Source organism: Centroberyx gerrardi, chromosome 6 (genome assembly GCF_048128805.1).
Source record: "Centroberyx gerrardi isolate f3 chromosome 6, fCenGer3.hap1.cur.20231027, whole genome shotgun sequence".
In the NCBI taxonomy this organism is placed as follows: Eukaryota; Metazoa; Chordata; class Actinopteri; order Beryciformes; family Berycidae; genus Centroberyx; species Centroberyx gerrardi.
This window is the reverse complement of record NC_136002.1, coordinates 2,081,370-2,095,920: the sequence shown is the minus strand read 5'-3', so window position 1 is coordinate 2,095,920 and position 14,551 is coordinate 2,081,370. Positions and strand designations below refer to the sequence as shown.

General features: G+C 40.2%; 2 protein-coding genes across 2 annotated transcripts in view; both read right to left on the bottom strand.

Moving 5' to 3' along the window:
- The window catches only part of ubash3bb (ubiquitin associated and SH3 domain containing Bb), a 45,304-nt gene extending 44,122 nt beyond the window's left edge, over positions 1-1,182 (bottom strand). Inside the window, exon 1 of the mRNA XM_071905553.2 lies at positions 999-1,182. Coding sequence (XP_071761654.1) covers positions 999-1,126 — 128 coding nt within the window. The 5' untranslated portion in view covers positions 1,127-1,182. The remainder of the gene's footprint in view (positions 1-998) is intronic.
- A 624-nt stretch (positions 1,183-1,806) lies between these two features.
- gkup (glucuronokinase with putative uridyl pyrophosphorylase) lies at positions 1,807-13,955 on the bottom strand. Its single transcript, XM_071905554.2, has 23 exons — positions 13,814-13,955; positions 12,802-12,908; positions 12,617-12,661; positions 12,316-12,469; positions 12,079-12,150; positions 11,253-11,341; positions 10,978-11,134; positions 10,210-10,287; positions 9,688-9,779; positions 7,944-8,049; positions 7,759-7,838; positions 7,602-7,670; positions 7,065-7,125; positions 6,957-6,973; positions 6,807-6,864; positions 5,906-5,998; positions 5,748-5,808; positions 5,186-5,299; positions 4,937-4,994; positions 4,331-4,399; positions 4,180-4,243; positions 4,003-4,074; positions 1,807-2,374 (listed from the first exon to the last, which is right to left on the bottom strand). The coding sequence occupies exons 1-23, from the start codon at positions 13,868-13,870 to the stop codon at positions 2,288-2,290; spliced, it is 1,860 nt and encodes a 619-aa protein (XP_071761655.1). The 5' UTR covers positions 13,871-13,955; the 3' UTR covers positions 1,807-2,287.
- Positions 13,956-14,551: the final 596 nt, after the last annotated feature.

Below are 14,551 nucleotides of genomic sequence, written 5' to 3'. Positions count from 1 at the left end.
GTCAAAGACAGTCCCTCCATTCAGTACGAGTAGAGGACAGAGGGTGATCCTTATGACCACACACACACACACACACACATACACACACACACACACACACACACACACACACACACACGCGCAGAGTCATGAAATTTCAGCTCCCTCCTGACTCCAATTTTCTGAATCACATCAGTTAAATATGAAAGCTCGCCAGCGTCCAGGCAGGATGTGTGATGGCTGAAATATGATGATATAAAATAAATCAAATCAAATAAACAAATAAATACGCGAATAAATAAATACATATTTAGAACATCACATATTGGGCTAGATGTTGAAAAAAATCTTAAAATTAAATATGAATAGATTCGATTTTAATGGGGGCTACAGTGAAAATTAAGATGAGATAACAATTCAAAAAAATAAAGCAAAAGAGTCAAATCAAAATAAAGAACTGTTGTCTCTTTAGTTCCGCTGCGTTTTCAGTTATATGTTATGCTCCTCTACTCTATTTAATTCTGCTCTTCTCTAGTTGGCTCTACTTTATTCTATGTATTCAGCTCTACACAATATTCTACTTTGCTATAGCCTACTCTGTTCTACTGCTCTACTCAATGCTATTCTGTTTTACTCTCTCCTATACACTATTGTATTCTACTGTACTGTACTCTATTCTAATACTGTACTCTATTATAGTCTATTTTAGTCTACTGTAACTTGTGTGTATTGTAGGACAGGGAATACCAGCCAACTGCGCACAGTGAAAACCAATGCGGGGAAACGGCGAGTGATGCTGCGTTTGACCCGCTCACTAAAACTCCCACAACAAAGACTGTTCCGACATCGCCGGTGCCCCCGGTAGGCTTCCCGGTGATCTCTGACACGCATGTAATCCCTCAGCCCATACACACGGACACACGTAGCCTACACACACACACACACACACACACACACACACACACACACACACACACACACACACACACACACACAGCGGTTAGGGACAGGCTACTTACGCCCTTGGTCTGGGGAAGCCCATGGATAACAGAACGTCCAGGTTGGAGCCGCATTTCACCGAGCCCGGCCGGTTCTGCCGGAGTCTCCGCGGAAGGATTTTACTGTAGAGGTCCTCTTTGGCAGCCATGGTCCACCCAGTCCGCTAGTCCATGGGGTTCTGCCGGGTCCGCATGAGTGGAGAGGTAACGGGAACGACGCGGAGTGGAGAACAGCGCTCGAGCGGCCAGCAGAGCCCCGCTACTCCGCCCACTGGAGGGAAACGGCGAATTATGTCTGCTCACTGGATATATATACAGTACAAGTATAGAATAGAATAGAACAGAGCAGAGTAGCATAGAGCTGAGTAGAATAGAGCAGAGTAGAATAGAAAATAATGGAGAATAGAGGAGAATATACAGTGATGTAATGGTAAATAGGGCTACGTATATGGGTGAACTTTGACCTCCAATTGGTGATCATCAAGACAAACCACCACTAATTTGACCAAATAATATCTTTCCAGAAAAGCACTCATTTATATTCATTCCTCTAAAGAGACCCTATCACTAGATATAACTTCCTATGATGCACACTATGAATTTAGGTTTTAAGATTCATGTCAGTCTAAAAAGGTGGTAAACTCTATTCTGCAAATAAAAAGGTGGGTGAACTGAGTTTAGGCGGGTTTACCTTCCACTACATATGAGTGTGTGTGTGTCATATGGGCTACGTAGAAGGGGGCACGTTGAATTATGTCACTATTGTGTTTAACAGTGAGACATGAGACACTGAATTACACAATCACAGCATATACGGCAAAACACCAAAGGTTGTAGAAGTTGCTTTTACTTTGTGTACAAAAATCACATACAGTATACATAGATCATTTCATTCAGTCTATACAATCAACATATCACATGAATAGAAAAAATATCATTTATATTATCTTTTACAATGTTATGGATCATACATCTGAAGTCCCTGCATCTAATATCATTTGCCACAAAAACTTTGAAACTTGCTTATATCCACTAAATTTCCGGGGACAAAGCGGAACAATGGCTGATGACTACATGATTACAATTTGCTCAATGTGATAAATTATTAGTCATATGTCACCAAGCAGCTTAGAGGGAACATTGGTCCTGAATGCTTCACATATGGCTTCAAAATAGATTTCTGCACATTTCTGCTTGATCTTTGCTCATTATAATAATACAAACTGCAGGATCCCATTGGGACTGAGTCGAAGGTATGGTGAGGTATGGTGAGACGCCCGTGAGTTTCCTGATTCAGCTGCGGGGGGAGGTTAGTCTTGGCCGCTGGCGGAGGGGTTGTACGGTGCGATAACGCAGAAGACACAGCCTGCCTCCTGGAAAGCCTGCCTCATCTCCACCTAGTGGGCCAAACACAGGCTGCATCACACACCAGGAGGGTTGCTGAACGATGCAAAAAAACATACATCCTACCACTGAATTCAAAGGTGATAGCTGGGTAATAAAGTCAAGATTTGTGTAGTTGAAGAAGTCTCTCACAACGGCAAGAAACCAGAAAGCAAAGACTGTAGCTGCTGACAAAGAGCCTGAACCTCTGGATACTGTGACAGTAACTGGGGTGATTTTCTGAGGATAAAGGGCTGTCAACGCATTTCCTGGTTCAAACCTATTGGCACTTGTACTGGGTGATAAGTTACAGTAATATTACTTTTTCCAGCAGGGCAGTAGTACTTGAGTCTGGTCTCTAGAACACGTTTCTGACATCTTGGACTTCTCTCAGTTTCGTACCTATTTTGACTCGGCCGCAATCAGAAGTGGACTCAACCTTTTTCCTGCCAATCTAAAAATGTTAGTATGTAATAGTCTCCAAACCTCTATGCATTGATTAATTGGATGTTGATGGGTACAGCACAGAGCTCCTGGAGATAGATCTACATCTCTACATCCTTCAGAAACTCCTTAACCACTAAGGAGTTTATCCTCTTTATTGTCTACTTATATTCTTTACTGCCTTTGTTAGCCACTGAGGGTGGAAATAACAAATTGCAATTACTCTCATTACTGTAATTCAGCAGCTTTTTAGGGGCCGGGCAGCTCTGCTGCCGGTCCCTCTTGTATTCCCAATGTTCTTCTTCTTCTTCTTCTTAACGGTACTGTAAACAGCTACTGCAAATTCTCGCTAACTAAATCTCCAATGTTCATGAAAATAAATTACAAAATTTTGCTGTCATGGTAGATGAAGTGTGTAAAATTTCAGAATTTTATCTCAAAAACTGGATTTTTGACAGTATTTTGAATTCTGCCCTCATGTAAACTATTGCAGTCAATGGAAATAGAGCATCTTTAAACATCAGTTTTTGGCTTATGGAGCAATCAATCTTTGTTAAAATAACTTACAGACATCTCTATGTTGTCTAGATGAAGTATGCAAATTCTCAGAATTTTGTCTTGAATACTGAATATTTGACACTAGTTTGAAATCTGCCTGTAAATGCATGGACAGCTCTTCTTCTTCTTCTTCCTCTTCCTCCTCTTCTTTCTCCTCTTCTTCTTCTTCTTCTTCTTCTTCTTCATCTTCCTCCTCAAAATGCCCGGCCCCGACACTGCTGCGCAGCAGCTATAATTGTGTACTTGTATTTTCTTTTCTTTTTCTTAAAGAGATAGATGACATGTCCTGGGCCAAATTCAAACCTAAGACATTGCGTTTTTACATGGTATGCGCCTTAGACCGCTGAGCCAACAGGACGTCCCGTGTACTTGTACTTTCTGGAATCATTTTCAAAGTCAGTAATTCAAACTCAAGTATGATTTGCCTCAAATATTGTACTTTTGTACATTTTAAATCGCACCCATTACAGAGTAAAAATTTTGTAGGCACAGAAACTGGACATTTTACATGCAACAAGTAAGGTAGACAAGGTATGGGAAAGCCAGCATTAATGTGGATGAGGCCCCGCTGGCCTTGGCCTGGGTTTAAAGATACTGAATACCAGCTGAAGGTGACCAGTTCAGCGTACGACAGCCTTACCAGCCTCTCCTGGTCCAGACATAGACCCACCACAGCCCCACCGCTGCCTGGTAACTTCACAGCCGAGCCAAACTGCACAAAGCAGCAGAAACAGTATGAGTACAAAAACAGAAAAAACACAGAAAACACAGACGGAGGAAGGTGTACATGTTTGATAAACACAAGACATGCACCTACCTGCCTCGCCAGCTGGACCATCTTGAGATTCCCAGGACCCAGACAGTCCTCAGTGTAGACAGACCTGGAGGAAATATTGTTATCGCACCAGAGGCTTTGGCTGTTGGCCTAACCGTAACGTGAATGCGGCGAATAAAAACACAGAGTTCACCTCCGCAGCTCAAAGTTCTGGTCCATCAGCTGTGCCAGCCGACTCCAGTCTCTGTGCTCTAGAGCCGTCCTGGAGGGAAACATTTTTTCACTTCTTTACACGTTCATTGGTGAGATGTAACATAAAATGAGATTAGCAAGGTTTCCATCCAACTGTTAAATGAATTTTACGCAAATATTTGGAACCTCACAAAAAATAAAATGAAGTGTTTCCATCAGCTCGGTTGAAGCGAATAAATAGACTTCTTAAAAGTAAAAAAAAACAAAAAAAAAACACATCCATGAGAAAAACTGAAAGAATCTTTCAAGATTTAATAAGTATTGGGTAAGTTGTTATTGTTCTACAGCGTCAGCTAATGTTGGCCACATTTCACACTTTCATCCAAAGGACAGATATTTTACAGACAGCATTTCAGAGCCTTCAAAGCCAATTTTTAAGTGTAAAAAAGATACTGGGAAAACTTCAAATTTTGCCATTTCCATTCTGCTTTTCCAGTTCAATATGTCACAATTCGCAAAAAAAATGCTCGGACGGAAACCCGGCTATTGTGGTGATTTTAACATTATCGCAGTTGTGTAAAGATGCGCCAAAACCACTCAGACCAACCTGGCTTGATCAGTGAGCTCAGCAAAAGTCTTCATGGCTTCAACCACCAGGGGCTCTCCTATGGAAAGACAGATGAAGATAAAAGTAGTTCACGAGACGAGCAAATCCTTCTTTTCAGGACTCCTGGGGGAAACACTGAATACCTTTTGGCCATGAAAATGATCAAATTAAAAAATATATATATTGGCACAAAATATCAGCTCAAGTAAACATGTCTGGTCATGTTTCATATGAGAAGGAGAGGCCTACCGCTGAGCCAGCGCTGCCGCACGTTGCTGTGGATACGTCCCGAGTCGCTGGGGTCGCTCAGGTAGGCCAGCCAGAACAGAGGAAGGCTACTCATGTCCATGGAGACGTAGTTCCCTGAGGACGGGAAACACACACACACACACATATAAGGGAAGGCCTTTTATGGTGCAATATAACAGTATTTTGGGTTATTAAACATCAGACTGTGTGAGTGCCGTCCACTTCCTTCATGTTGGATATGATGCAGTTTGTGAGATTACAAATTCATTGAATTGATCCATTGCACATAATCATCATCATCCTGGGTTTCAATGGAGAGTTTTAGTGTCATATGATCTAAATGTTTTAGAGGCTTTTCCACAAGAACAAAAAAGGGGGAAACACTGACAACTTCAGATTTTGGGGATTTTTTTAGACATGAATATGATCATATTTATAGATGGTGAATATGAGCACAAATGTTGCGTATTGGCAGCTTCATCCAAAAATCCACTCCAATCGGTATCAGCCTTCAAAAACCCATATCGGTCAAACCACACCCTAATTATATCTACTGAAATACCATAGCCCTGCTCTTCCATGAGCTGCTTGCTGAAGTCCATGTAGACCAAGCCTTCATAGACCTGCAAAGGCAAAATAACAATCATTTCCTGGTTTCCTGGATCTTGGGACAGCAGCGACTGTCAGTCCAGTGCAGCTAGTGTTGATGATGTCACTGACCTGCACAACTCTGTCCTGCAAGCCAGCAGTGATGAACAGCTCGTCAGTCTCCACATTAAGAATGAAGTTGGCTCGGATGGGCTTAGGCAGATCCTGATGTATAAAAACATGTCAACGTCTTGAGATTTTTCCTCTTTTCTTTTGGGGTGAGTTTTATAAAAGCTGCTTATGATTTCTTTGTCTCACCTTCTTATCATTTGGTCCGTTTTTATCAATTGTAACTGTAAATAAACTAAAACATAAAACCTAGTATAGTACATAAAAAGGCTTTGTATGTAGTTGATAATCAGACACAAATGCCGAGCTAAGTTTAATGTGATCTTCAGGAATAGCAAGTTGGTAAACATGGCCTTAGAGGTTATACATCTTGATGTTGATAATAATACAATGCTATTTTTGTTTAAAGTTGTTACATGTGGCATTTTAACATCAATTAATCATTACCACATTCATTTTGAGAAATAGGTATAATTACCGTAAACAAACAAGAACATCGCTTAGAGGATTGGCAGCCTCTACCGGCCTCTACACTGCATTTTACATTGGATTTGGTAGGAAATCTGGGTTGGATTTGGTAGGAAATCTACTGCATTGCTTTATGGCACAAAACAGGAAGAGGGCGCTGCTTCCAGAGCAAACAGAGCTAAAGCTTTCAGAGTTTCTGGTAATGGCAGATGGTGGAAGGAGTGAAAGGCTGATGAAAGAATCACTTCCAACATGTTTATCCTCTTCAGTAAAGACAAAGAGAAAACTTTTGACTGAAGATGCAGCTTTCCTCAATGCGGCAGGAAGCAACGGGGCTTGGGGCTGCTGAAATGCGGTCTTACTTTTGAGAAACACAAATAGCAATTCCACTGGTGTGAGATAGAGGCAAGATTTGGAGCAAAAAAAACGTCCTTACACTGTCCGTGATGTTGTAGAATTTCATAAGACACTTCAGGGTAGCTGAGACGATGGCACTGTAAAAGACATAAGAAGTAAAAACAAGCAAATTATAAAAGTGTGTAAAAAATATCTTGAAGATGGGGGCGATACTAATTAAATTATTTACCTGCTTCCAGCAAGACCCTTCGGAAAAACAGAGAGAGAGACAAACATTAAGTAACTTATTTCATGGTTAGAGAATAACCTTTAGACTAATATCTGCATAGATCCTCACCACTTGCCGAGGAACGTTGGTGTCGTACTTGAGTGTGAAGTTCTGCTTTGTCAAGGCAATGCTGCAATGAGAAATAGACAGAGACTTGAATGAGTGTTGACATTAGAAGAAATGTTAATGCCTTGTCAAGTAGCACTGCACAATATCAAGGTATCTACTGGTCCTTAAAAAGTCTGAAAAAGTCTTCATTATCTACATTTCAGGCTTTAAAAAAGTATTAAAATCTCTTAAATACAGTTATTTGGTTTTCTTTGGATTAGATTTTTCTTATACTGCTCATTTGTAGTTTCAGAATATTCATTAGCTACTGTTTGTTCAATTAAAAACACATACCCTGGATATTGGGGGAAAAAAATCATATTTCCATTCTTGTTTGAAATTTTGCAATTGTGATATGAATGCTGATAAATGTGGCCACAGTAGGCCAGGGAGAAAAAAAAAAAAGCAGTCTCTTGCGATTTGGTAAGTTCAGTGGTAAATGTTGAAATTGTAGTTGTTTGTCCAATCAATTGCGGTAAGCACTTTTACTAATCTCACCCTTGTTTTGAGCAGAACTGGTAGAACTTCTTACAGGTGGCCTGCAGTAACCGGAGACCTCCTAGGTACCTACAAAATGAACATAGAGATGTGAAGTAACCTGAATATTATCAATACTATGTCGTGTTTAAGGACGTCAAAGTTGTTCTGTACAAACCCTTCCTTCCTGCTGATACAGAACAGATCTTGCAAGCTTCCAAACTCTGTAGGGTCATTGAGGGGGTGAGGGAGTAACACCTAGAACAGCACAAAAATAACCCATTAGGTTTGCACAATATATCCCTGATGAAGGTGTTTTACAGTGTGTGTGTGTGTGTGTGTGTGTGTATGTGTGTGTGTTACCAAAGTCTGGCTCTCCACCAGGGTAACCTCGGCCCAGAAGTTAGAGATGGTCATAGCGAGTGTTTTCCCATTGAATCCATCAGAGGGATTCCCCATTAATCCAACCCTATGAATGATCACATAGATTCACAGTAAGAAAAAGGACATGTGATCTATTACAGTTTTTCACAATTGCTTACACACTAAAACTGGAACTTGAGACACAATCGCTAAAGCTTGAAACTCATGTATCAAATCCCTAAACCAAGTCTGCAAACCTACAAGCACATTTTCTGCTTTTCACACAGTTTGCAATTCTCAGTCACACTTCTTGCAAAATGCTACACACAGTAATGTGTAGTGTTCTCTCATTCTCTACATTAGGCACAACATTCAAAAACTAAAATCACATGTGTTCATTTGGAAGCACTGCCATCCCAAATGCTGAACTTGAAAAAAAATTACCAATTGGCCACATCCTCTCATCACAGATATAAACACTAATATCTGGATTGTTCACTCTGAAATCAGAGCTTTAGCACTATGAAAAAGGCCACAGGTGAGCTCTCCTGTTTTTGAGAACAATGTTGCAGTGAGAGTTAGAGTTAGAGGAAGAGGAGGAAGAGGAAGATGAGGAGGATGAGGACAAAAGAAGAGCAAGGAGAACAGTTATCTCAGATGAGATCCGGGTCACTTTGGTTCACCATGTGGTCGACATGGGTTGAGCATGAGGGAGGCTGGGCAGAGAGTCCAGTCCAACCTGAGCTTCACTGCTGCTTCCATCATCCAGATATTCAGAAATGAGAACAGGCAAGTAGCCTACTGTCTACACCATGCTACTGTTCTTTATACTGTAGTATACTGTAGCAGCAGTAGTAGTAGTAATAGTAGTAGTAGTAGTCCTACATATCACTAGGCCTGTGCTACTCAGTGATGGTTGGCCAATGTTACAGTAATGTGTCATTTCATATTGAAAAAAAGAAATATTCTTGTACCATAACCAATCACATCATGTTTTTAGATCTTCTGCTCCAGGAACATGATGAGAACTGAGAGACGACCAGTCTATGTGAACATGGCTTGTGATGTTGATGAGGTGCTGTGGTCAGACACAAACATGAGGCAGGATGCAGCCTCATTTTTTTTAATTTTTTTTTTTTTACAGAAAACCTTTTTTTTCTGTTTTTCTCCTACTGCATTGTGTTTTGTATGTAGAACACTTCACATATCCAACAAATATCCAAGTGTTGAAATAAGGTATTTGTGATTGAAATAAAGTATTTGTGTGTTAATACATTTGTGTATATATATGTGTATATATACATTACTGTAACAGCCTTTTACAACAGGCTACTGTACATGAGTGTACCTCTGAACATGTAAAAGTGTGTACCTCTGAACATGCAACAGGCATAAGCCTACTGATGAGATATTCATAACAGTGTTTTCCGTTGAGCACATCAGTGTGTAGTCGGTTGTTAGAAAGATGTATTCATATGATGGTTGTGTGTGTTTTGATTTTGATAAGAGATAAAATGGTTTTGAATGCAGTGTTTCATTTTGCCAGTGATTTGTGGAGTTTTGCATTTTGTGTAAGTGGTTTTGTGTTTTGTGTTTAGAGTTTTGAGAAAATGAGCCTTAGTTTCACAAAATGTGTGTAAGCAATTGTGAAAAACTGTAATATGATGAATGGAACATGCACAATAAGCTTCACTAACTTTAAATCAAGTGGAGTGTTACAGTATGCAGGGTTAGGGTTTCTTACCTGGCATATGACCGACATGTGATTGGATTAGCAGGATTGTCTTGTTGCTTGGCAGAGTAGTGAGTGAGCCACTTGGTGTAGTCTGACAGGCCCTGAGATGTCAACAGGAAACCAGTTGCCATTTATTTATTTATGCACAATACCAAGTTTGGAATAAGGCTTGACAGATATGTCAGTATGCCAATATATTCGGCCGATATTGGCCTTTTACTAAAGATCAGATACCAATCAGTCCACGTCCGATATGACAGATGTGATGCAGTTTGATCACATATTTACTCTATAACTGATAAAAACTACACTGGCTGTCTATGGGAAGACCTTAACCTGAATTGATATGGGACATTTTGAGCAGAAGAACAAGACAGTTAGTTGCCTAGAGCAGCTTTAACATAGTGCACAATACACTTTCAATTTTGCAAGTACTTGTTTAAGATGTGAATGATATTAATTCACTGTGTAAACAAACTATAGTACAAAGTGGAAAATTAAAAATGGAAAATGTGAGGTAAAGGTACAAACCACTTGTCCAATGAGTTGGAAGCCAGTAGGCAGCTTCATCCCAAACACATGAAGCTGCTTCTCATTGATAAGCCACTCCTGGAGAGGAAGGAGGAATAAATGTTTGATACTTTAGTAACATTTGTGATAATGCATTGGCATCATTTGGGTATGGCAAGGTGTGGGACTCGCCATAACTAGCCAAATTAGATCTTGGAGTTTTTACCATTACAATGAAGAGCAAAGATCAAGCAAATATTACTAGAAATCTATTTGGAGGGCATATTTATTCTAATTAGTTATCACACTGACCAAATAATAATATCTAGTTAGTCATCAGTTGTTGCTCCACTTTTTCCCTAGAAATTGAGTCTATTTATATAAGCGGTTTGATGCTCTTATGTGAGAGTAATAACATGAGAGGTAATAACATCCTGCATGGTATGATAACAAATAATAGTAAAATTTTTGCTTAAATTACAATTATTTAATTAAATATAAATCACAATACACAGGAATGGCTTTTTCTACATACTTTTCTGATTCAACATTTTAAAAAAATGCTGAATCAGAACAGAAAATGTAAAAATGTCAAAATCATACTTGCTCCCTGCATAATACTCAAATTTTGCCTGTTTGAAATGAATAATAATAACAATTGGGAAAAAAGTCTTGGACGCTGTGGGTTCCAGGGCAGTGTGTGGCAGAGGCGCTCTGCTGATGAGCTCATATGGAGGTATAGCATGTGCACTCAAATGTGCAAAGATTGCTTTAAGATCACTTACGAACCCAGAATTGTCCAAAGCTCCGGTCTTTAGCTTGCGGCTGCAGACTGAGGAACTGGGACAGGTAGGGCAGTGTACTTCTCTGGAGGCAGTAGAACACCACGCTGGCCAGCCGCGACGCCATCAACCCCTCCTGGGGTTTCTCCAAGAAGCGAGTTATCCTGAAACACAAAACCGAAATAGATTACAATCAATCTGCAAAAAGGAGTGTCATTTACAAAACATATGTTGATGAACTTCTGAAACACCACATAGAAATGCTGACCCGTCTGCTCTCACCTATGGGTGTCAGGACAGACCTCCACAATGCCCCTGGAGCTGCTCTTCTCCCCTTCCTCCAGCTCATAATATATGACCAGTTCTCCAGGCTGTATCACAGACACAAAAGGCTGGGCTAGTGCAGGACAACAAAACTCTGATGGCTATAGATTTTTAGAGCTCACAGGACACGCAGCCTGCAAAACCTTCCAAAGGGCCATGAGCATTGAAAACATGGCAGCAGTAAACGTGTCGTTCACCCCCTTTGGGCCAATCAGTAACAAGTTGTAAAAATATGAAAAAGGTCAAAAGTTTTAAGTCTGTTATATAACAATACAAATACATTTTGTAGTACCATTTGCACTGTCAATGTGTGGACCCATATTGGGTGATTGCACAAATGATGCAGTCACCCCTTGGGCCAATCAGTAAATAAATGAAAAACTCAAATGATGCTAAATCTAATATTGTGTACATTGATGGTCCTGGAGACAAAATTGTAGATCAAGGATAGCTGGATATGTGCTCCAAATTACATGTCATTCCAACTTGTGTTGTGGGAGATTTGACTGGTTATGGAATTTTGGCCTCTAATTGTGGTCCATCAGTGTAATTTTGAAAATGCCACAACACAGCGGTGAGATGCGTCATTCCCCCACGTTTCATCAAAATCCCATCAGCGGTGTTTATATTGGTGTTTAAGACGAACAAATGAGCGGATCAACCCATAGAATATCCCATGGACACAATGCATTGGATGGCTATATCTCAATTGGATTGAGTATTTGTATGCCCATTAGGTATGTGTGTTGGCAATTTACACACAAGTCAAATACACACAACTCACCTTTGACCTGAAGAAGCGGATAACTTGAGCAATGTCAAAGTTCTGGTCTGCGCAGAGCATGTCTCCTGCAATCTGCTTGTAGAAACAAAAACATCCTCATCACATGTCAGACACTCATTCAGTTCTAACGAAATACACCCAGACAACGTGATGAAAAGTAGTGTGTGAGTAGACATTCCCCTACTGCCATCTACAGGCAGCAGAGAGAGAGTCAGGGACAAAGTGAGATGATCGTACCACCATGATGTCGTCCTGCAGCTTGCGGCTGCGTATGGCCAGCTCCAGGTCAGCCACGGCCCCCAGACGGTCCTCCAAGGTGGTGCTGCCGTCGTTTACCACGTTTTCCACCGGGAAGTCATTGGCCGTCGCCCAGCGCTCATAGTACTTATACCTACACAACGAAACAGAATAAGAACAGAGCAGAATATGTTCAAATGAACATAAGAGACAGATGAATCAACATATAAACAATGAATGCAGGGGCAGTGCAGTGGTCAGAACTGAAGATAAAAGAAGTTTACGCTCTTTCTGTACTCACTTGTCTGCATTAGTGACCAGATAGACTTCTGTGAACAACTGTCGCCTGGAGAGAAATCAGAGACATACAGTAAGCAGGATTCAACCATTGTGTTACCTACAGACGTTTTACTCGACTCTGGTGACACAGAAGGTCGTCAGAAATGAGGCGTGTTCATCTTCAGGACCCTCGCCACTGCAACGCACATGTTGACTGTTTCCCACCAGAAGTCCAGGATCTTCCTTCCTCCTATGCCAGGAAGCAAGGCCTTTGGTACCCCAGCCAGGTGGCTATACAAGCCTGTGTCATCGTTCTGGGGTGGGAGAGGACAGATGGAAAAAACAGCTACACTGGTTACTATAAATCATTATAATGGGATGCCATGCCATCAGTACAAAAAATAATGCTCCTATGCAGCAACACCAAACATGCCGTTCTTGAACATAACTTTGGCTTTTGGCCTAAAAGCTTTTTGCTGTATGCCTACAATGTAGGTGATTTGTAACATAACGTTTATAGACTTTTTACAGTAGTGTATTAGTGCATTCTCACTGATTCATGCTTTACATGTAAATTTATAATAGGTTAATATAGCGGTCATATAGCATGTTGCAATGAATGCCTAATAGAGCTACTGAATTATGCGTATTACGTTATGGAAATTTAAGTCACACTTGGGACCCTCAAGTGTTCTTAGCCGTGAGAGCGTCACGCCAAACTCTTAAAGAAACTGCCACTTTAATGTTGCCTTGCTTATCGGTACACATGAATACATCTTGAAACATTACTTCATGTATTTTCTCAATCATAACGTTTCCCTTGTAAATTCGGCATAAATATAATCCACCAACCAGCATTATTTTAATGAAACGTCAATTTTAAGAATCGGTTCACCTCTGAATTTCTTCCACCAAAACACGGTGGAGGGCGGTAACGAACGGTGTGACCCAATACTAAAAATGACAATTTTATTGATATAAAGTGCTGCTTGGTAGATCAGATGTATGCCGGGTGTAGCAGTAGACCTTCATAATTCTAAGGTCTTAAATTTGTTCGACAATCTATGTACATTTGCAGATTAATGAGGCTGAGTTTAACTGCTAGATTTTCAAGAGAGTTCGGTGTGAAGTGTAATGTACTGTGACCGCTACACCACTAGCTATGCGAACTTTGCACCAGATATACCTGGTTTCTGCCGCCACGTCTAAAACAACTTACCTTTATTTGTGTCTCTAAAACGGTACCGTGACCGGCCACCAGTAGTATACAGATCATTGGTAAGACGTATGTGCCTTGAAATCAATAAAACGGACTGCACGGGTGCATAAAAAATACTTCCAGGGCTTGAGTGACCAGTGTCAAACTACTATCTAGCCAGCTAGAGAGAACCTCCTTTGATACACAGTTTAACAGAAAGTAACACTTCCGGTTTGGGCGTTTAGACTTCAAAATAAAAGCGCGAGATTTTAAACGTATAAATACTGTTTTAAACCAATTACTTTGTATTTAATCTTCAAATTCAATAAGTGAGCACCAATATTAATGTTTGTTATCAAAATAATAATAATAAAAAAATAATAATATTATAATAATATGTGCCATTTTTAACTATAAACGCTGCATATATTACACTTTCTGACATTTTCTGACTAAATTGGACACTACAGTTTAACTTTCATTGTAAGTGCACAAGTTATATGTCAAAACACTCCTGCAGACCTGTACTTTCACTGCACACTAACATTTAGGTCCAAGCTGTTTAAAAAAAAGTCATGGCATTGTACAGATTGTATAGTTGCATTTTGTTGCTTAATTATTGTTTTTGTGTGCAAAAAGACGTTTTTTTAGTCAATATTTGACTTATTCTGAAAAATCGCACCGGAAGTCTTATTCTTATTTCAGATGGCGGGCCAGGCAGGCAGAGAAGAGAAAAAATGTCACTTCCGGTCATAACCT